Source organism: Capsicum annuum, chromosome 4, assembly GCF_002878395.1.
Source record: "Capsicum annuum cultivar UCD-10X-F1 chromosome 4, UCD10Xv1.1, whole genome shotgun sequence".
Lineage (NCBI taxonomy): Eukaryota > Viridiplantae > Streptophyta > Magnoliopsida > Solanales > Solanaceae > Capsicum > Capsicum annuum.
In genome coordinates this window covers 30,674,686-30,696,748 of record NC_061114.1, presented here as the reverse complement: position 1 = coordinate 30,696,748, position 22,063 = coordinate 30,674,686, and the positions used below count along the sequence as shown (strand labels likewise).

General features: G+C 37.3%; 2 protein-coding genes across 6 annotated transcripts; both read left to right on the top strand.

Moving 5' to 3' along the window:
* The first annotated feature begins 3,392 nt into the window (after window positions 1-3,392).
* Window positions 3,393-12,102, top strand: LOC107868126 (4-hydroxy-tetrahydrodipicolinate synthase, chloroplastic). Its single transcript, XM_016714719.2, has 3 exons — window positions 3,393-3,632; window positions 9,918-10,001; window positions 10,960-12,102. Exons 1-3 carry the CDS (start codon window positions 3,559-3,561, stop codon window positions 11,885-11,887), a joined length of 1,086 nt encoding a protein of 361 aa, XP_016570205.1. The 5' UTR covers window positions 3,393-3,558; the 3' UTR covers window positions 11,888-12,102.
* LOC107868127 (DNA (cytosine-5)-methyltransferase 1) lies at window positions 12,096-21,128 on the top strand. 5 transcript variants are annotated; one of them, XM_047410798.1, is made up of 9 exons: window positions 12,096-16,529; window positions 16,635-16,703; window positions 16,787-16,872; window positions 17,279-17,340; window positions 17,441-17,540; window positions 17,614-17,657; window positions 17,764-17,833; window positions 17,968-18,071; window positions 18,166-20,555. In XM_047410798.1, the coding sequence occupies exons 4-9, from the start codon at window positions 17,321-17,323 to the stop codon at window positions 18,227-18,229; spliced, it is 402 nt and encodes a 133-aa protein (XP_047266754.1). In that variant the 5' UTR covers window positions 12,096-16,529; window positions 16,635-16,703; window positions 16,787-16,872; window positions 17,279-17,320; the 3' UTR covers window positions 18,230-20,555. The 5 variants fall into 5 exon arrangements, with proteins under 5 accessions (XP_047266754.1, XP_016570206.1, XP_047266756.1 ...); XM_016714720.2 differs by having other exon boundaries at window positions 12,101-16,529; window positions 16,787-17,340; XM_047410800.1 differs by lacking the exon at window positions 18,166-20,555 and adding an exon at window positions 20,851-21,128 and having other exon boundaries at window positions 12,103-16,529; window positions 16,787-17,340.
* Window positions 21,129-22,063: the final 935 nt, after the last annotated feature.

The following is a 22,063-nucleotide window of genomic DNA, read 5'->3' as shown; positions in this document are numbered from 1 at the left end:
CTTTGAGGAAAGTCGATTTTGTAGAACACAGATGTGTTTACTGCCTCTGCTCAGAATATCTTTGGCAAATCCTTCTCGTGTAAATTACATCTTGCCATCTCCATAGTAAATCTATTTCTTCTTTTACTAACTTCATTTTGTTCTGGATTATAAGGAGCAGTAAGTTGACATTCAGTCCCTTCTTTCTCAAAAATACATTGAAATAATGAGAAGTATGCTCCTTGTCGTTGTTAGATCATAAAATCTAAATTTTGTAGCAACGTTCATTTTCCACTTTTGCTTTGAACTTCTTGAAAATGCTTTTGACCTCTAATTTGAACTTAAGAAAATAAATCCAGCACATCCGAGTCAGATCATTAATAAAAATAATGTTGTAAGGACTACCTTTGAGAGAAGGATTCCTTTGGGGTCCTTCAATATATGTATGAACCAGCTGCAAATTTCTTGTCACTCTCTAAGTTGCCTTTGGGAATGAAAGTCTACTTTGCTTTCAAAACCAACCATCACGATAATCTGTTGAACTAACTCCCACTTCAGAAAGGTTCTTCGCCATCTTCAATTTTTGCATTTGGAGAAGCCCTTAATAATGATAGTGTCCGAGTCTCTTATGCCATAATTCAGTAGAATTTTGTTTTGCTAAATACACAACTTGCTCTTCCTCCTATGTATTTAATGAGAAACTTCTATTTTTCATTTTGACTTTTGTCCTGAGTCTTTCTTGATCAAGCAATATATCTTCGAAATATAATCTGAAACCATTCTCCAATAATTGACCAACACTTAACAAGTTTTGGTCCAAATCAAGTACATAATGAATACCATAAATTATTTTAGTACCTAATTGTTTTTCAATTGTTTTGGTTCCTATTCCTTTTGTTAGAATTTGAACACTATGGCCTATTCTAACTTTTGTAATTATATTAGTCATTAAATCTGTAAAGGGTTCTTTGTCATAAGTTATATGATTCATGCATCCGCTATCACTCAACCAAGATGATGAGTGGTCAATTTACCACTCATTTGCACTCAATATTCGTGCACATTACCATGGTTTAAATATATAAATGAAACATATGTATGATTAAATGCACTAATATCTATATTTTGCAAGCATACAAGTTATGAGATGGAAAGATGTGGACTTAAACTAAAAAGGATAAAAAAGAGAGAAAAGAAGTGCAGTTGGAATACCTAGAGCAGAACAAGCCTCAATTACCGTAATCACGGTCTGAGGACCGCGATCGCGATTAGTCAAGCCAAGTCAAAGTACCGTGATCGCGAATGAGTTACCGTGATTGCGGCCTAGCGAGAATATATCCCAGGGGCAGAGATGTAAATGCACACAACTGATTCCTAAATTCCCTTAAGAAGCTCAACCCTATCTCTTTGAAAAGAGATCCGACTTTTGTGGAATTTATCCACATTCTAGTTGCCAATTTTGAGAAAACAACTATTGTACTAATTTTTGGGTGAAGAATACATTAGAGTAGCTTTCAAGTAGAGGATTGGAAATTTCTATTGAAGATTTGTTGAAACCTAAAGCTTGCAATTTGCATTCTTTTTATCTTTCAATAAATCAAATTGATGAAGATTTTTGGGTATATCTTACTTATTAATCTTATGTGTAGCTAGTTCTTCCTCTTGGGATTATGTTAGAATAGGGAACAATTATGTGTGGGCTATGATTTATTTGTGCATTTGCTAGTTTGTTGATGATGGATTCTACTATTGCTTGATTAAATTGGTTGAGATTTATGGGGTGAATCCCCAAATACCCACATAGGTTTGTGGGTGAAAATTCCAACTCTTGAAAGCTCAAACCATCCTTGAAAGAGGGGTTTGGGTGAACTTTTGGAACCCATATCATCCTTGAAATAGGGATATGGGAACCAAGGCAATAGTAGACAATTTATAGGTATAGTTTGCTAATTTTCACTATCTTAGACAAAAAGGTAATTATGAGTTTGACTATACCTTGGGTATAATCCTAGAGATAGGGATACTAAATTGAGGTGTTGGGTGGCTTCAATTGACACACTCGTTAGGTACTCAATAGGGTCAATGAGTGACATCTTTGAGACTTTGTTGGCAAACTAGTCTCAATGACTTTCAACCTAGCCTACCACATCACTAGCAACGAGAATTTGCACCAAATCATCATGCTCCAGCTCAAGACCTACCAAATTATAGAAAATTGAATTAGTTTTTCAACGATACCAATTTTGCCTAAATTCGATACTCAGGTGAGAAGTTATGGCGCTTTTAGTGTGAAATAGTAACCCAACACGATAAAGCCGCATTGCGGTGATGGCCAAATTCCCGTTTGTCATTTTTTAGTGTGCTATCGCGATAAGAACTGCATCACACTGATTTGCTATTTTACGTTCGTCCTTTTTCCAGTGGACCACTACGCTAACGCTACATCGCGCCAAGGGCCAAATTCGTGTTTCGTGGGGTACCGCGATGGCGCCGTATCGCGCTAAGGTTTAGTTCGGGATGGTCCCTTTTCCAATGGCCCGACGCGATTGCACCACATCACTACGGGTTAACCCAACCCATCAATTTGGACCAACCCATAAACCGACCCAAATTTTGTTTATCAAAATTTCAATCTTATAATGTTATCGAAATATTTCATCAATTCAATGACTCTTCAAATCTTCTGTTAATGTTGCATTTTTCTTATTACCAGTGTGTTCTACTTCAAATATTGTGTTGATATTGCATTTTTCAAACTTTGATTTGTTTTCATGTTGTTTGATTTTATCGCGAAGGAATCTAATCTGCTGAAGTATTTCAAAATAGTTGTAAAATTTAGAAGAATCAGGGTCATGGCTTCTCCAGCTGTTTCAGCTCCTAAGAGAGAGACAGACCCCCAAAAATGAATTGTCATATCCGAAATAGGCCTTGTTTCAATCTTTGGAAGTAATATCGATAATTTTTACAACAAACTTCTCGAGGGACGGAGTAGAATCACTTTAATATACAGATTTGATGCCTCAAGTTACACAGTTAGGTTTGCGGAATAGATTCGTAATTTCTCCTCCGAAGGCTAGTTAGACGGAAAGAATGATCCTCGTTTAGACGACTACTAGAGATATTGTCTTGTTGCAGGAAAAAGGGCCCTCAATGATGGAAAACAAAATTTGGGTCGGGTTATGGGTTGGTCCAAATTGGTGGGTCGGGTTATAGGTTGTAACGGAGGGTATATTTGTATCTTTTCGCAAGGTTAATGGGTATATTTGCTTCTAAATTTTAATAGCGAGGACATTTGGGCCAAACTTGTAACAGAGGGTATATTTGAATCTTTTCGCAAATTTTAGGGGTATATTTGCTCCTAAACTTTAATAACGAGGATATATTTGGATCAAATCTGTAACGACGAATATATTTGAACTTTTTCGCAAAGTTAAAGGGGTATATTTGACCTTTAACCAAGACAAAAAGTAGCGCCAGAAAACCCTAAGCTCTCTTCCGCCTTATCTCTTTAACGCATCTTCCGCCTCTCTCTCTCGCCGTTTGCCCTTTCTCTCTCTCTCTCAGCTTACGTTTCCGACAATGTCATCTTCAATTATAGGTGGCTGCCATTTCTACAATTTCTCTACCGTTGAATCTGCCGGAACAACAAACAGGTATGTTGCTGCACATCAATACCAATAATATAGTCGCATCTCAGTTTATATGATGTTAGTTTGACTGGGCACAAAGTTTAAGATATACGAGAAGATTTTTGAAATTTGTGTGTTATGATCTTGACTGAGATCTCGAATTAGATTACGGAAATTAAATCAACTCGACAATACTTTGGGAATTTTCGGGTTTTCTCATTAATTGAAAAATAGAAAAAATGGATCTCAAATACGATGAAAATGAAAAATATAACTAAAAATGGGCAGGAAGAGGTGCCATTGAATCCATGAGGACCTGCAGATTAGATGAGAGAAGAATTAGAAAGAGACTTTGGGAGAGAAGAAGAAAAAGGAGAGAGAACCAGAGAAAGAGACGAGAAGAATGAGTACCAATTTTCTGTTAGCCCTTTCTCTCTCCTCTGATGGGTTTTGTAACTACCCTGCCATATGGCTCCATCACTATCGTCGGTTCCCTTCTAATTATTTCTAATCCTAGCCCTCCATTTGTATTCTGCCAAATTCAAATAAAAACTCTTGCCTCACTTCGAACCCCGCTAACTACACTTATTATTCCACAACCTCGTGGTCATAACATTCACCTTAAAAAATCCTTGTCCTCAAGGATTAAGAATCCAAATTAGTGAACTTAGCACGCAGAAACCGATAGTCTTCCCAAGTTGCATCTTCAGGTGGAAGGTTAGACCACTGCACGAACACTTGGACAACAGCTGTATTATTTTTCTTCACCACTTGCCTTTGTAGAATAGCCACTGGTTGGACCAAGAACCGGCCATCTGAATCGGTAGAAGGCAATGCGGATTGAACCACCACAGGATTACCCACTTTTCTCTTTAGAAGGGACACTTGAAACACTGGATGCACTTTGGATTCAGTTGGTAGTGCTACCCTGTAGGCAACAACACCAATTCTAGTAGTGATTGCATAAGGTCCATAATACTTGGAACTAAGTTTGACATTTCTTCTCAGAGTAAAGAGGTACTTCATTCTTGCTTGTGCCTTGGTCAAGTTGTCCTTGAGTACTTGTAAAAATTGTTGTCTTTGCATCACTACATGTACAGTAGCTTGAACTATGTTCTCTAAGAGAGGACCAAGAGATAGTTGTTGAGGAGTGTAACCGTACAAAGCCTCAAATGGTGTACATTGCAAACTAGTGTGGAAATTAGTATTATACCACCACTCTGCAGCTGATCACCCACTTTTTTCTTAAGAATGGACACATGAAACACTGGATACACTTTGGATTCAGGTGGTAGTGCTAAGCTGTAGGCAACATCACCAATTCTAGTAGTGATTGCATAAGGTCCATAATACTTGGAACTAAGTTTGAGATTTCTTCCCAGAGCTAAAGAGGTACTTCATTCTTGCTTGTGCCTTTGTCACGTTGTCCTTGAGTAATTGTAAAAATTGTTGTCTTTGCATCACTACATCGTCATCAACTTAAACTATGTTCTTTAAGAGTGGACCCAGAGATAGTTGTTGAGGAGTGTAATCGTACAAAGCCTCAAATGGTGTACATTGCAAACTAGTGTGGAAGTTAGTATTATACCACCGCTTGGCAACTGGTAACCATTGCTTCCACTGGTGAGGTCTATTAGCCAACATACATCTGAAATAATTTTCTAAACACCTATTCACTCTGTAAGTTTGTCCATCACTCTGTGGATGGTAAGCAGAACTAAAATGCAGCCGAGTGCCCAATAACTTAAACAAAACCTACCAAAATTTGCTCACAAACACCTTGTCCCTGTCAGTAACAATAGACTCAGGGTTCCATGCAAGCTATGAATTTTTTTCCAAAAAAGATTTGCAACTGTAGCTGCAGTAAAAGGATGTGACAAAGTGAGGAAATGGGCGTACTTAGTAAACCTGTCAACCACTACTAAGATGAAATCTTTTGACTTGGACATTGGCAAGCCTTCAATAAAGTCCATAGTGATGTGGCTCCAAGCTTGATTGGGGATGGGCAAAGGCTGTAAGAGTCTAGGGTAAGCTGAGTTATCATCTTTGTTTCTGTGACAAATGTCACAACTGGAAACACAATCATTCACCATCATTTTCATTTTTGGCCAGTAAAGGCATTGAGCCAACCTCTTCAATGTTCCCAACTGTCCAGAATGACCCCCAAGTGGTGTGTCATGAAAGGAGGAAATTAGTTTTTGCCTCAGAATATATACCTTACCCTTCTTTTTGAGAATGCTGGCTGAGTAATGCCACAAGCTAGGTCCATTAGAGTTTACAACCATTAGTGTCACAATGTTCAGCACCTGACCATCATCTATATAACTGTCTGTCACCTCTTGAATCCATGCAGGAGTACAAGTGATGATAGCCAACAACTGTCCTTGTACTTGAGTTTCCATGCTTCTTACCCCTTCATGTTGCCTAGACAGTGCATCAACCACCCTATTCTTGGCTCTCTTTTTATATTGGACTTCATAATAAATCCCAAGAGTTTGGTTAACCCCTTCTGTTGAATAGCTGAAGTCACCTTTTGTTCTAGTAAGTGTTTTAAGCTATGATGGTCTGTCGTCACTATGAAGTGCTTGAACTAAAGATAGTGCCTCCATCTATCAATAACACTCAGAAGTGCCATGTATTCCTTTTTCTATACTGACCTCCCTCTGTGCTTCAATGCCAGCACCTTACTGAAATAAGCTATTGGTTTACCTTTCTGCAATAGACTGCACCAATGCCTCCATGACTAGCATCTGTCCCCACTGGAGTGGTGGTCATGGCTTCCTTGAGTTCCTTAAATGCTATCTCTGCTTCAGGATTCCACTTAAAGGAATCCTTCTTCAATAGGTCAGTGAAGATGAAACCATAATCCTTGACATACCTCCTATAGTAACCAGTGAGACCAAGGAACCATGAGGGCCTTGAGTGTTGTAGGTTTTGGCCAATCCTCCATGGCTTGAATTTTTTGAGGATCAGTAGCTACTCCATCTTTATTAATGATATGCCCCAATTACTCCACCTGTGGTTGACCAAAAGAACATTTAGACTTCTTTGCAAACAATGAATGAGTTTTGAGGATAGCAAACACCACTCTTAAGTTCTGAATATGGTCAGTTGTAGTAAGGCTGGAGATAAGAATGTCATAAAAAAACACTAGCACAAATTTTCTCAAGAAAGGTTTAAAGATTTGATTCATGAGAGCCTCAGAGCCTAGAAAGTTGTTGGAGCATTAGTGAGTCCAAATAATATCACCCTGAGCTCATAATGTGCCTCATGGGTTCTAAAAGCTTTTTAAAACACATCCTCTACTCTCATCCTGATTTGGTGATATCCAACTCTGAGATCAACTTTAGAAAACACAGTAGCACCACATAATTTATCCAACAAATTATCCACTATGGGAATTGGATACTTGTCTTTGATAGTAATAACATTTAAGCCTCTGTAGTCTACACAAAACCTCCATGTTATATCCTTCCCTTCGACCAAAAGAGCAGGTGATGGAAAAGGAGACTGACTATGCTGGATCACTCCACTAGTAAGCATGTCCTTCACTTGTTTCTCTAATTCATTCTTTTGATGATAATTGTACTGGTAAGGCCTCAAACTGACTGGCATAGCTCCAGGTTTTAGAGGAACACAATGATCCAAGGCTCTAGCAGGTGGAAGGGATTTAGGCTCAAGAAACACTTCATCATACTCATTCAAGACTTCCTGAATGTCTGCATCAATGGGAACTCCATCCTCATGTGAAATTGTGGTCATCATAAATAAGTGAGCAATGAGAGCTTGACCTTCCTTCAACATCTTGCTCATCAAGATACTAGATGTCATCCTCAAACTACCCTCCTCAGGTAAACCAGGTAGTACCAGCTTGTTACTCTTCCTACCAATAGTCACACACCTCCTTTCATGGTCAAATTTAGTCGGATTGTGCTTTTTCATCCAATCATTTCCCAATACAATATCACTTCCCACAAGAGGAATTATGAGCAGATCTTCCATAAAAGACCTTCCTTGCATTTTCCATACGAATCCCTTACAATGTGAAGTGCATAGTACATAATTACCATCCGCCACAGTCACTCTTACTGGTGGGCAATGACTAGGTTGATGACCAGTGGCTTGAACTGTTCATTAATAAAACTATGTGTGCTACCTGAGTCAACCAGCAGAGATAGTTGCCTCTTCTTCAGAGTACCTCCCACTAAGATGGTATTTTCTCCTCTATTGTGGCCTGTCAAAGCATTGAGACACACACACAACATGTTGTATCTCTTGCTCTAATACACCTTATAGTAATAAATCAGGAGGTTTTTCAGTAATTTCAGCTGTATCTTCCACAGGTTCAACCTCCACTTCCCCCACCATACAATTGAGTTGCTTCTTTTTGCAGATATGCCCAAGTCCGTACTTATCACCACATCTGAAACACAAATGGTTGCCTTCCTATATTCATATACTTCAAGGCTAATTCTGAAAGTGTTATTCCTTACAGTCGGGCGACTATTAGTCTTGTTAGCACTAGTTCCAGAATTAACCAATGTTTGATTACTCATGATAGTGGTCTTGTTCCTCCTTAAGGCAGCCTCAATAGCCATTTCCTACATGCTAGCCTTCTCAATTGCCGTCTTCAATGTGGTTGGTTTGAACTGAACATCTTAACAGCAAATCTGATTTCTTCTTTCAAGGCACCTATAAAGCTAGATAAGAAGTGAGCCTCATTCAAGGTTGGGTTCCTAATAAGCATTTGTGCCTTTAGATCTTCAAATCTACCCAAAAATTCATCAACTGTACCTGTCTGGCTTAACTTGTTAATTCCTCCACCATATCTTTGACTAATATCTCTCCAAACCTACTGATTAGTTCCTCCTTAAAATCTACCCAATTCACTACTCCTCGACTCAACACTAGTGAGTGATACCACACCTCAACAGATCCATTCAAATAAAGTGCAGCAGTTTCCACTCTACTTTCATCAACAATTCTATACTGCGTAAAATATCTTTCACACTTTCGTATCCATACCTTGTGTTCGTGACCTTCGAATTGAGGTAGTTCCCACTTGGGTGGTAGAATTGGAGCTGGTTGTTGGCTGTTCCTGATGTCTTGAGCTGGATTGGGTAACTGCCCACCACCAATGTGCATGTCCTGCAGGAGCTCTTTCCAGTGCACCCAATCAATCAAGGGTCAATTCTAGCGTTCCTTGGATTCCTACTTGCGTGTTCTTCACTTCCTGCTGTGAATTTAACAGATCTGCGAGCAGTTCATCATGCCGAGCTAGCTTATCATCTGTTACCTTCCAACGAGTACCCTCTGCCATCCTTACCACACAGGTCGCACGATCTGGCTCTGATACTAGATGTTATGGACTGAGATCTCGAATTAGATTACAGAAATTAAATCAACTCGACAATACTTTGGGAATTTTCGGGTTTTCTCATTAATCGAAAAATAGACAAAATGAATCTCAAATACAATGAAAATGAAAATTATAACTAAAAATGGGTAGGAAGAGGTGTCATTGAATCCGTGAGAACCTGCAGATTAGATGAGAGAAGAATTAGAAAGAGACTTTGGGAGAGAAGAGAAAGGGGAGAGAACCAGAGGAAGAGACGAGAAGAATGAGTACCAATTTTCTGTTAGCCCTTTCTCTCTCCTCTGATGGGTATTTGTAACTACCCTGCCACGTGGCTCCATCATGATCGTCGGTTCCCTTCTAATTATTTCTAATCCTAGCCCTCCATTTGTATTCCGCCAAATTCAAACAAAAACTCTTGCCTCACTTTGAACCCCGCTAACTACACTTAATTATTCCATAACCTTGGGGTCATAACATTGTGGTCTGAAATAAGTCATAGGTGATTGGGTGGCATTGACATTTTAAATTTAAATTGTCACTGAATAAAAAGGAAAATGTGTCATATTAATTGGGCTGGAGGAAGTGATCCTTTTCGTTAAAGTTTTGTGCTTTATCGTCTTTCAGGTCAAGTTTTTATCTTGTACTACCTCCGCTCCAAAATGGTTGTCCTGTTTCAGTTTTTAAGAGTCAAACTACATAAACTATGACCAACATTTTAAAATATATTTTATCACCATATTGTTATGAGATGAAGTGTAAATTATAAGTATTACTTTTTATGTAGTATGTGAATATCTAAATCGTATTTTAAATTATTTGATTAATTTAATCCAATTTAACGCTGAAAATTAGTCTAATTGACTTTCGAGAAACTAAATATGAATAAGGAACGGAGGGAGTACATTCAGAAAAAGCCATAATGTGATCATGTTTCTGTTATTTTTTAACAGGAGAACTACATTATGGAGATCGCCAAGAGCAGCAGTAATTCCAAGTTTTCACCTCCCAATGCGCAGTTATGAAGTTAAAAATAGGTAATATCCCCTTACAGTGTTGACATTTGGGTTTAAAGTGATCTCTGACATAAGGAAGTTTTTCTTTTTCTTCAGTATTCTTACTGTTCTAAATTGGTTTGGTTTGAGGAAATCACATGTAGTTAGATGTTGTTCAATTGACTTGTTGAAATGCACAATGCCATTGACTGGTTTTGTGCGTAGTGGATAATGCCATTTCACGTGCTGCTTGCCTTGGGTATGTCGGACGACTTCATTATATGTGTATAATTAGAATGTACTGGCGTTTTTGAGGTTAATTTAAGTTTTTCAATACTTCATGGAAGCCTGAATGTGGCAGGTATGGTTATAGCAAGAGTTGTCAAAGGCGAAATGATTTGGTAAAATACAGGTTGTTGGAAATTTTAGAGTAAAGGACAGTTAACTCCCATTTGAGGAAAGTGTTAGGTGAGATGATAGATGAAAGGATGTATATTCACCAATTTTATCTTTACTTACGAAAGAAAAATATGTTGACTATCAGAATTGACTTAATAGTAGTAGATAATGTAATTTGTTGTTGGCAAATTCAATGTTAGTAACACATATTACAGAATAAGAGATTAGAAGGCTCTAGTGGTTCCTTGAGCATAGTTTTATCATCTCGTTTGCGTGTGTGATTTGATGAATGGTTCATCTGTTTGGGATGTTATTCCTAGCCTTGTAATGAGGTCTGTTTTCCGTGAATAAACAGTATTAGCAACTATCCAGTATATTGAAATGCTTAGGTATTGCTGTGTGAACAAAATGGGGCATCCGTGATCATCTTATTCTGATGAGCTATTAGCAGCAATTAATGATTCATGCATTGGAAATAGACAAATATTTCCCTTTTAGTTAATACAGAGTTATTAAGTGAATATCAACATTATGGAGATTTATAAGAGATACATGCAAACAAAATGTTTAACATAAATTCATTTAATCTTCTCTTATGCAGGACATTTGCTGAGGACATAAAATCACTTCGATTGATTACTGCAATCAAAACCCCATATTTACCGGATGGAAGATTTGATCTTGAGGCTTATGACGCCTTAGTAAATTTGCAAATCGAAAATGGCGTTGAGGGTGTGATTGTTGGTGGCACGACAGGTGAAGGTCAGTTGATGAGCTGGGATGAACATATCATGCTCATTGGTCACACAGTCAATTGTTTTGGTGGATCAATCAAAGTCATTGGAAATACAGGAAGCAACTCCACAAGGGAAGCAATCCATGCAACTGAACAGGGATTTGCTGTGGGTATGCATGCAGCTCTTCATATTAATCCCTACTATGGGAAGACCTCCATTGAGGGTATGATTTCTCACTTTGACAGTGTGCTCCCTATGGGCCCTACTATCATTTATAATGTGCCATCACGGACTGGTCAAGACATTCCCCCATGTGTAATTCAGACATTAGCAAAGAGCCCTAACCTTGCTGGTGTCAAAGAGTGTGTCGGAAATGATAGAGTGGAGCAGTATACAAGTAATGGGTTGGTCGTGTGGAGTGGAAATGATGATCAATGCCATGACTCAAGGTGGGATCATGGTGCTATGGGAGTTATTTCTGTCACCAGCAACTTGGTTCCTGATCTGATGCATGAACTAATGTTTGGAGGAAAGAATCCTGCTTTGAACTCAAAGCTAATGCCATTGGTTGAATGGTTGTTTCATGAGCCAAACCCCATTGCTCTAAATACAGCTTTAGCTCAACTCGGAGTTGTGAGGCCTGTCTTTCGCCTTCCATATGTTCCACTTACAAAGGAAAAGAGAGAGGAATTTGGGAAGATTGTTAGGGAAATTGGACGGGAAAACTTTATAGGTGAAAGAGATGTCCAAGTTTTGGATGACAATGATTTTGTTTTGGTTGGTAGATATTAGCTTTTTCCCAATTGGAGTTGAGAAGTAAGTTTTTGTTGTTAGCTGCTTAATTTGATAATTTCTTGGCACGAAGTTAGCTTCTTTTATGTTCTGTTTCCACCATGCATAGCTTCTTTTATGTTCTTTTTCCCCCATGCATTGTTCTTGTTTGATTTTCTCTTTTGGGAGCTATGTACATTGTAGCTGTTAGCTAATGGACTGGTCCTTTTCTTCTATTTCTGTATTTATTGATTAGATCCTGGTTATGGTGTTTGGATGGGCTTATAGCTTTTGATTTATAAGTCAAAAGCCAGAAGTTAAAGGAATTCTAACTTAATGACTTATTTTTTTCTTTTTAGCTTAAAAATAAGTGCTTAAAAGCACTTACTTTATTTTACCCAAACACTTCAAAAGTGCTTAAAAGCCATTTTGGCTCAAAAGCACTTAAAAATAAGCCAATCCAAGTAGGCCCTATCTTCTCCTGCTTCCGCATGTTGTGGTGTATTAGTCATCTTTCTCCAAAATACTTAGGTAGATGAAGAGAGTGGTTGCTATAGTGTTTAGAGGGTCGTAGAATATGGTTTACTTTTGAGTGAGATAAAGAAAGCATCTGGACTTACGCGTAAAGCCTGCCATGGTAGTCTTTCTCCAATGAGAATAAAGAAAGTTTATGGGCAGGATATTAATGGCACTTGCCCCTTGGAAATTACCGAACTGAAACAAATGGTTAATAAATAATACAAGGCAATTTAAATTTTATGGTTTTAAACTAAAGATAGGTGTAATGTACCAAAATACTCTTTGAATCTTGTAGTTTTAAATGTCATGTAGGATGTTGGGTGTAAAGAAAGTGTCATTCTTTTTTGAATAGTCTAAAAATGAAAGACAAATATATTGAAAGGAGGGAGCACCTATTTCTCTTAAGTTACAGATGAGAATCAAGTTTTCATTGAATCGTCATGAAATGATCTATCTGAAGAAAAAAACATTGAATTGTTATCTATGATGAAAATGATATTATAACTGATTATGTGTATATAAGGGCCCTGTTCATTCAGAATCTTTAAAATGTACTGTTAGAAAAGGATTCATGAGCATGTGGACAAACAAATGGTAAATAAAATGTCTTAGAACTTAATACTCATATAGCAGTTGTGGAATTTCAAAGATTCTATTGGGACATATCTTTCTTTTTCAGTATTTGGTTCTTTTCTGGGCTGCACATTCTATCTCTTAAAGTTACTCGAATTTGGTACAATGATTTCAAGTTGTCACTGGAAGATGATAGATTGCACAAGCTGAAACAAGAATGAATTTAAAGAGATGGAGGGGATACCTAACTTACTTTGGTTTTGCATAATGAATATCTAATAATCATCATTACATCAGATTCATTAAGATTTGGATGTTGCAACAACTTTGAGCTTAGCTTGAATTGACCTTGTTAGCTTCTCCTAAGTTACCTCGTATACACATGCCACATTTTCGGGAAAGGTACAAATATGCCCCTGAAATTTAATAAATGGTACAAATATACCCCCGTCATATTTTGGGTACAAATATACCCTTGCCGCTAATGAAAAGGTACAAATATACCCTCGAACTTTAATAAATGGTACAAATATATCCTCCATCATACTTTGGATACAAATATGCCCTTGTCGTTAATGAAAAGGTACAAATATACCCTTCTCATTTACGACGGGACACGTGCCAGCATCGTATTGTACTATTGTTTGGTCCTTTTAATTTATTTTATCTATGAATAATTTAATCCATATTAATTATAACCCATACCCGATCCAAATAATCCGAACCGTCCTGTGATACAATGAGGACCTTGGTTTGGCCGAGGAATGTCCAAACTTTGCAAGTTTTTCTCATGTTTCTGTTCTTAAAATGTTGTCTTCTTGTTCACTCTTTGAAGTTGGTGAACAATGGTGTAACAATGAATTTAAAGCAGGACAACAATCATGAAGAATTTCTGATTCATTGACGCTCATGAATCAGAAAAAACAAACAACAGTCGTTAGAAACATTAAACAACGTCAGAATATTAATCTAACATCAGAACATTAACCAACATCACAATATTAAACAAATTTGTACTCGATTTTAGATGGTAGATGGATCGAAACATGAATCGAATCAATGTATTTGTTAGGGTTTTTTGGGTTAGTGAGAGAGTGTGAGTGTGAGAGAGTGGAAGAAAGAAACACGCGTGAATAGAGATGCGTGATATGTTTCTTGAAGCTTCTCTATTACATGGATCGGGTCGGGTTATTTGGATCGGGTATGAATTATAATTTACGATAGATTAAATTATTCATAGATAAAATAAATTAAAAAGGGCCAACCAATATGATGTTGACACGTGTTCCGTCGTTAATGAGAAGAGTATATTTGTACCTTTTCATTAACGGCAAGGGTATATTTGTAACCAAAGTATGATGGAGGGTATATCTGTACCGTTTATTAAAGTTCGGGGGCATATTTGTACCTTTTTCGTTTTAAATATTGATGATTTGGAGGGAAAAAAGGCATTTTGCTGGTGTACCTTCCCATATAGAGAAACTTCACTTTTACAACATCAGCAGAATTTGCCTTCCCACAAGACAAAGAAATTATGGTCAATTAACTTGAGCTACTATAGAGTGGGAACACAAGTATACTATAGTATCGTAAAAGTTCTACTTATTGCGTTAAGATTTTTACATAAGATTAGATCCTGAGCCTAAAAAGATTCGTAGAAGATGTGACTTTTATTCATGACTATAGCTAGATTTTGCTGTTACATAATCTCGTGGTCACCTTGATTCCTCTTTAGTTTCGTGTCTTTCTTGTATTAGTATTGGCATGTTGATCAGTCTAATCCATTCTTGTTCAGGGAAAGGTGCTAGAATCTGTATCAGGAAGAAGTTCATTTTGGAGTATAATCCTAGGCTTCCAAACATATGCATATAATTGAGACATTGTAGAAAATACCATCTTCCTTCGGCAGTTACATATGTTATCCACTGTTCAAGGGGCCTAGGATCATACACTATCGTTCTCACTAGTTGAATTTCATCATATTAAGCAAGGTCATACTATCAGTGTTAGTATAATAAGTTACTATACTTGGTCATTTATAAGATAGATGAAACAGAAAGGATTGGAGTCAAAAGAAGAATATGCTACTTTTAAACAAAATATGCTAGCAATAGTCTCTCCATTTACCATTAGGAGAAGTGTACGTAATCATTCAGAGAACGAAAGAAAAACACGAAATTGCATTGCCTAGGTAGATTGTGACAATAACATTGTGGCTTTGGCTGCCCTCCCTCACTATTATAATGATGTGAACAGCATAAACATTAGTTGAACAGCATTGGCAAAGAGATGGTGATAAGAGCATGCTCTTTCAAGTTGAATTAATGAACACGCTGTAAGATTTTTGTTGGATACAGGCCTGCAATTTTCAAAAGAGAGACCCATTTATTTATGAGTTGTCTCAAGGAAAGATTAATACTCCATGGTCTTGGTAGCCCGTCCACAAGTGACACACCCGTTGACTTAGTTTTTTGGTGCCTAGTTCCAAATTCAACTACGGCTCGCTTTGGTCTGATATACCATTATATTTATTTTATTTTTGTAGTCAAATTTAGTAATAGTGGTTAAATCATGGTTCATGTGCTTTAAATAGTTTTTATGTCAGCATGCCTATATTGAATTCAAAATTTCCTTCCTAACTAGGAAGGTCTTTCTACATGAGATGTTTTAATTCATCAAATTGTAGATGAAGGGAGTGAAGCATGTTTTTTGTTTTTTAATACACAAGTGAATGTGCATCAAGCATTTTCTAATACTTATATCCCTCTTAATATTGGAGAGAGTTATATATATAATATTTAGTGGAATTAACTACTAATTTGAAATGATGATCGTCTTTAAAGATGAGGGAAAGCAATTGGTTTATTCTTTCTAAACAAGAGGAGATTGAGGCAGGAGGCATGTAATTTCTTCTCCTAGAGTCAATTAACTTGTACATACTGTCACATTGGTTCATTTTAGGAAGGAGAATATCTAGTTATGGTTATGTGGTGACGCATACAGAAGTTCTTCAAGGAAACGTGACGAAGTGTTGGTTGGGGCTTTGGCGTCAATTGGGTGCGTGTTGCTTAAAATAAAATCAGCTGTCAGACTTGTGGTACTGGTCCTAATTCCATTCCTTGAGAGGACTGCCAATTTTATTATTCTCCCCTTTACATCAAGGCTCATTATTTTGCATGAATAATGAGAGAAGAGATAAAAAAGAAGATGAGAGAGTTTGATGGATGGAAAAGTTGAGAGAGAGAGAGGTAAAAGCATACCTTTTTGGAATCTTGACCTCTGACCCCTCCAATTTTATTCATTCACTCTCTCACAACTCCCAAAACTGTAATCTTTACTTGTATGTCTCCCTTTGCCTCTCTCTTCTTGTTGTTCTACCAGTTTCTGGCCATAATAGGAGTAATAAGCATAGTTATAGGTCTACACGGACAACATGGATTTCTTGAAACTGAGGTTTGTATTAATGGAGAACGTGGTGGACCTTATCAAATTTTCCAATCGTTCCGTGGGCAATATGCGTTAAGCAGACTTGTAGGGGTGACCTACCACGCGGGGTATTCTTTCGTCAGAGGTAATACTGATTTTGATATCGAGTTATTTAATAGTTTTTCAATATTGAATTGAATGCACCTATCCACCATCCTCAGTCTGCTTAAATCTTGTCATCATGTTGCAGAAGTTGCCACTATATCCATTGCCCACATATAGAGTTATTTTGAGGGGTGTTACTCCCATAGAATTTGAGGTACGTGTTTGATTTATCTTAAAATGGTCATGAATGATGTAGCATTTGATATTGACTATATGTACATCCATGTGCTAATGCAGTCAAACACAGTTGCATATGATGAAGGCTGAGAACTCGAGTTAAAGAAGAACTCTTTCTTAGTGATGCACTTTCTGGTTTTCCTTCGGTACGCAAGAGATATTAAAGTTGTTTTGAAGGAACTTCCAATTACTTAACATAAACTAATGAGCATCATTTTTCCTCTTTTTATGTATATGATTTTCTTTTTTGGTGGAGAATAATGAGCAGATGAAATGACTTACACTACTTGACTTACATTACTCACACTGATGAGCCTAGATCTGATTTCCAGCATTTTGTAAGATTCGGGAGGAATGGTGAGTCCACATAGTTTGCATGTAGAGTAATGGAAGCCTGCTAGTTCCATGTTTTTGCATGTGTTGCACATGAGAAGCATCTACAGAAACAACACTCAGTTCTTAGTTTGAGAGGTTTCATTTTATAACTACGGTTGAGCTTGAAATGGGTTCTGCATTAATGAGTTTTGCTGATGCAGTGTGGTTATTTTGTAGGTTTGCTGGTAAGTGTTCTATACAATCATCTTCTTCAGTTGAATGACAATGACTATCTGCGTGTATGTCAAATTTCCAATCGGAACGTGTATTAATTGTTTCTGTCATATCATTTTGGTACTTAAGTCGTGGTGCTGAGTTCTTGACCTTCCGTGATTGTAGGGTGCAAACGGACGTGCCTGGGGTTCGTGTTCGGCCAGAGAATAAAGTTGAATGGGACCCAGACGCGGAGAGAGTAAGACTACCTTCGGGGAAGCCTTTGGTGTGCTTTTGTTCCAAGTGACATAACTATTGTGTTGTTCGTTTCTGGATCTTATGATATTTAAATTTAACAGGTCCCTGACTATGCTATGAGCTTTGTCGGTGGCAATTCCTCAAAGTAATGACGACTCCATCTTTTCCCCTTTCTGATTTGGTATCTACATGTATTTTCACCTCCATCTCCTTAATGCTAAATACCGTTTTACTTGTGTGACGTTATGCAGACCGTTTGGTCGTTTGTGGTGTGATGAAACCGTCCTAACAGTTGTGACGAGATATGAACCACATAATCAGGTAGCTTTAACCTAATGTTACCTTGTTAAAAAAAAATCAGGTAGCTTTAACCTTTGCCATCTTATCTCAATTCATTACGTTTTTTATCTTGTCTCATCGTGATGTGTTGTCCGTTGTTCTCATGTTCCTTCCAGACCATAATACATCCAGTACAAGACAGAGTGCTCACGATCCGCGAAAATGCAAGGCTCCAAGGTTTTCCTGACTACTACGAATTGACTGGGCCAATAAAAGAAAGGTATGGCTTTGACTAAACTCTAATTGATGGTTGAAGATCTGAGTTTGCAGTAATTCTTTGGTTGAATCCTTGCTTTGCTCTATATCACCTATAGGCTGGTGACCGAGGACACATGTTTTAATGTTCTCACTTCCTCGAGTCTAAAGGCTTTAGGTTGAGTTGGTTCAAGACGGAATATTTGGAGTGTAAGTTCAGTGAGGTTTCTCATGAGTCCAATGTGGTTGTTAAGCTTGATACTCATTCTATCAATAACAGAGATAATTTCAAGTATCTGGGGTTTATCGTTCAGGAGAATGGAGAGATTGACGAAGATGTCACTCATCGGATTGGGATTGGGGTAGGGTGGATGAAATGGAGGCTCGCCTCCGGAATCTCGTGTGACAAAAAGGTAGCTCCTAAACTTAAAGGCAAGTTCTACAGAGAGGTGGTTAGACCAGCTTTGTTGTATGAGGCGGAGTGTTGGCCTGTTAATAAGGCCCACATCCAGAAGATGAAGGTGGCGGAGATGAGAATGCTTCGGTGCATGTGTGAGTATACTAGGAAAGATAGGATTAGAAATGAGGTTATTCGAGATAAGGTGGGAGTGACTTCGGTGGAAGCTAAGATGAGAGAAGCGAGGTTGAGATGGTTTGGTCATGTGATGAGGAGTGGCAGGGATGCCCTGCTGCGGAGGTGTGAGAGGTTGGCTAGGGATGGTTTCAAGCGAGGTAGAGGTGGACCGAAGAAATATTGGAGGGAGGTGATTAGACATATGACATGGAGCAACTCCAGCTTACCGAGGAGCTTACTGAGGATATGACCCTAGATAGGAAGTTGTGGAGAGGCGGATTAGGGTAGAAGGTTAGTATGAGTTTAGGATGCTGTATCATTTGTTGTATTACTTGGTGCATCTTGTTTATGGTATTATTGGATGTGTTATTTCTATTGTATCTTTGCCCTTTTACTATTTCTTGTCTAGATTGTTTTATTTTGAGCTGGGGTTATCGGAAACAACCTCTCTATCTCACATTTGAGGTAGTGGTATGGACTGCATACACTTAACCTTCCCTAGACTCCACTTGGTGGGAATATACTAGGTATGTAGTGTTGTTTTATGGTATTCAGGTACATGCAAAGCAGGTAATGTTTGAAACAGCTATGCCACCAGAATACTGAATCATATCTTGGAGAATGCAATTGCTGTTAGGGGTGGGTGTTCGATCTGATTGTTTAATATCGGTTTGGTTTATTGGTTTTCGAATTGACAAAAATGACATCTATAACCAAACCGAAATAAATTTGGTTCGGTTCGGTTTTTACAAATTCGGTTAGGTTATTTTAGATTTTTATCGGTTTGAAATATTAAAGTAGTTAGTCTCTTTTTTTTCATAACTGAGCATTTAAAATTGATGGGCTTTTTTAGAATTTTTTTTTTTCAAACCTGTTTTTCATTTTCAAATATAAATAACTATAAATAACTCAACATGGATGAAACGAAATGAAATAATCATAAGCTTAACATAATACATAATGTCATTAATCATTACATATAATAACCTTGCATAAATAGTCTACAAAGTAACACAAAACTCATAAAAATAGTCCTTGAGACAATACGCTTTCTGCATAAAACAAGAGTGGTCGGTTGGTCACCGCCGGCTCCACTATTTCTCACCGGTGGATAGTCACAACTCACAAGCCCACAATCAGTAGAAGTGAAAACGATCGACGAAAGGAACACTGCCTTACCATCGGTGGAAAGGAGGAACACTCGTGAGTCGTGACTCGTCGTCGCTGGTGTACGTGAGAAACAACGCAACACAGGGAATACCAGAATAGGGATTGAGGGTTGGCAATGGGCAATGGCTGCGGCGTATGAGAATTTGCTTTTAAATGTTAATTGTGAATGTGAATTACTAAATATTATATATATATAATAAAATATATATATTATTTATTTATTCATAAAATTTTGGCTTTTAGGTTTAACAGACTTTTTTTTTTAAAATCGAAAATTGAACCGAAAAATTAAAATTTTAAAATCACAAACCTAATCCGATCTGAAAAATCAAAAAATCAAAATCAAAATTAAATTTCGATTTGATTTTTTGATTTTTTTGATTAAAATCAAAATATGTCCACCCCTAATTGCTGTACCAGTTACCCGAGCTTAGGGATATTCGTCGGCCATGTTGATGAAGGGATTATCTGGAGAAACGTCATTGTTCGCATTGCTGACAAACTTGCCATTTCATGAGGGACAGAATTTCCTCGGAGTGTCCCAATAATTGAAGAATAATTATCTGTGACTACCAAATGATCTTTCCCCTTTGTGTGGGGGGCCTGGTTATTCATAGGATGTTAGTTTCATTTATTTATTTTTGCCTTCAAACATTGTTTCACAATGCAAATCATGTGTAATAGCTAAGCGAACATGTGGCATGTTCTTTCCTAGTTGCTGTTCTACGTAACATTTCAAGTTATAAACGGTGAGAATCAGGTGTATATTGAGCTCTATACTGAATGTACATGCATCAATCAAATGAATTTTTGTCTGGTGGAATCGATTCAATAAAAGAAAAAAAGCTAAGCCGAGCCGGTCGTGAAACAGTTCCATTATTCTTTTCTAGTTTATCATAGGGGTAACATATATCTTCATTCGAATATTTCTTGTTTTATTAGTTTCCGTAGAAAAGAAGAGTGCCAAGTGTCCTAGTGAAAAGTTTGTTTCCATTACTTCGTTTCTATAAAAGCATGTGACAATATACTGGCGTAATTGCTTTTCTTAAACAATTTTAAGAAATTAATGCAGGCAATAACTTGGAGAAGGAAATGGACAAAGAGCATGTTTTGTTGAAATACAAACGAGAATAATGCATAGACGATGTTTGAAACAGCAATGCCACCAGAATACTGAACCATATCTTCCTGTAGGATACGAGCTTTTGATTATTTATTTATCTATTGGCGTTGGAGGTTGCCTCCTTTCTTTTGACAGATGAAAGAGAATAAATTCTAGTTGCTACAATTTCAGTATTGTTATAAAACAATAAATAACAAGAAGAAGAGTAGAGAGAATTGAGAGAGTGATTCTTATTTCTTCTTTTGCGGGATGAGAGATCATCAGATTGAGAATACAATGAACAAAATTTCTTTATTTATAGAAAAAAATATTCCTAGTAGTCAGAAACTTCAAATCCCGATAGATATCAACTAGATCTTATTAGATTTTGCTAGACATTCAATATAATGTAAATACATTTATAACACTCTCCTTGAATGTCTAGATAGATGATGTGCCTCGTTAAAATCTTACTAGAAAAAATTCAGTAGGAAAAAAAATCTAGTGAAGGAAAAGGAGTACACATCTCTAACAATACGCATATAAGCTGCTTCATTAAAAACCTTACAAGAAAAATTCAGTGGGAAAAAATCTTGTAAGGGAAAAAGAGTACAACACGTATTAACTCCCCTAATGAGAACATCCTTGAACCTTTGCATTCCGAACTTGTGCACCATCTTCTTGAAAGTTGCAATTGGAGGGTACTTGGTGAAAAAATCAGCCATATTGTCACTTGAACGAATATGTTGAACGTTGATATCACCATTCTTTTATAGCTCATGTATGTAGAAAAGCTTTGATGAAGTGTGCTTCATTCTATCTCCTTTTATGAATCCTCTATTAAGATGTGCTATGCATGATGCATTATCTCCGTATAAAATTGTGGGTAGATTGTCATATTTCACACCACATTTTTCTCAAATGAGATGTATCATGGACCTCAACCATACACATTCTCGATTTGTTTCATGAATAGCTATTATCTCAGCATGCTTTGATGAAGTAGCTACGATAGACTGCTTTGTATATCTCCAAAATATTGCAGTACCATCACATATAAACACATAGCCTATTTGAGACCGAGATTTATGTAGGTCAGATAAATACCCAAAATTAGCATGACCAATAAGATCAGGACTGCAAACTTGCTAACAAATTAACTAAAAAAAAA

Bases quoted from the DNA above. Each gene is read 5' to 3' on its own strand.
- LOC107868126 (XM_016714719.2), top strand. From the start codon at position 3,559: ATGTCATCTTCAATTATAGGTGGCTGCCATTTCTACAATTTCTCTACC. The intron at 3,633-9,917 runs GTATGTTGCTGC...ATTTTTTAACAG, and splicing joins TCTGCCGGAACAACAAACAG to GAGAACTACATTATGGAGAT. The intron at 10,002-10,959 runs GTAATATCCCCT...TCTCTTATGCAG, and splicing joins AGTTATGAAGTTAAAAATAG to GACATTTGCTGAGGACATAA.
- LOC107868127 (XM_047410798.1), top strand. From the start codon at position 17,321: ATGACAATGACTATCTGCGT. The intron at 17,341-17,440 runs GTATGTCAAATT...CCGTGATTGTAG, and splicing joins ATGACAATGACTATCTGCGT to GGTGCAAACGGACGTGCCTG. The intron at 17,834-17,967 runs GTAGCTTTAACC...TGTTCCTTCCAG, and splicing joins GATATGAACCACATAATCAG to ACCATAATACATCCAGTACA.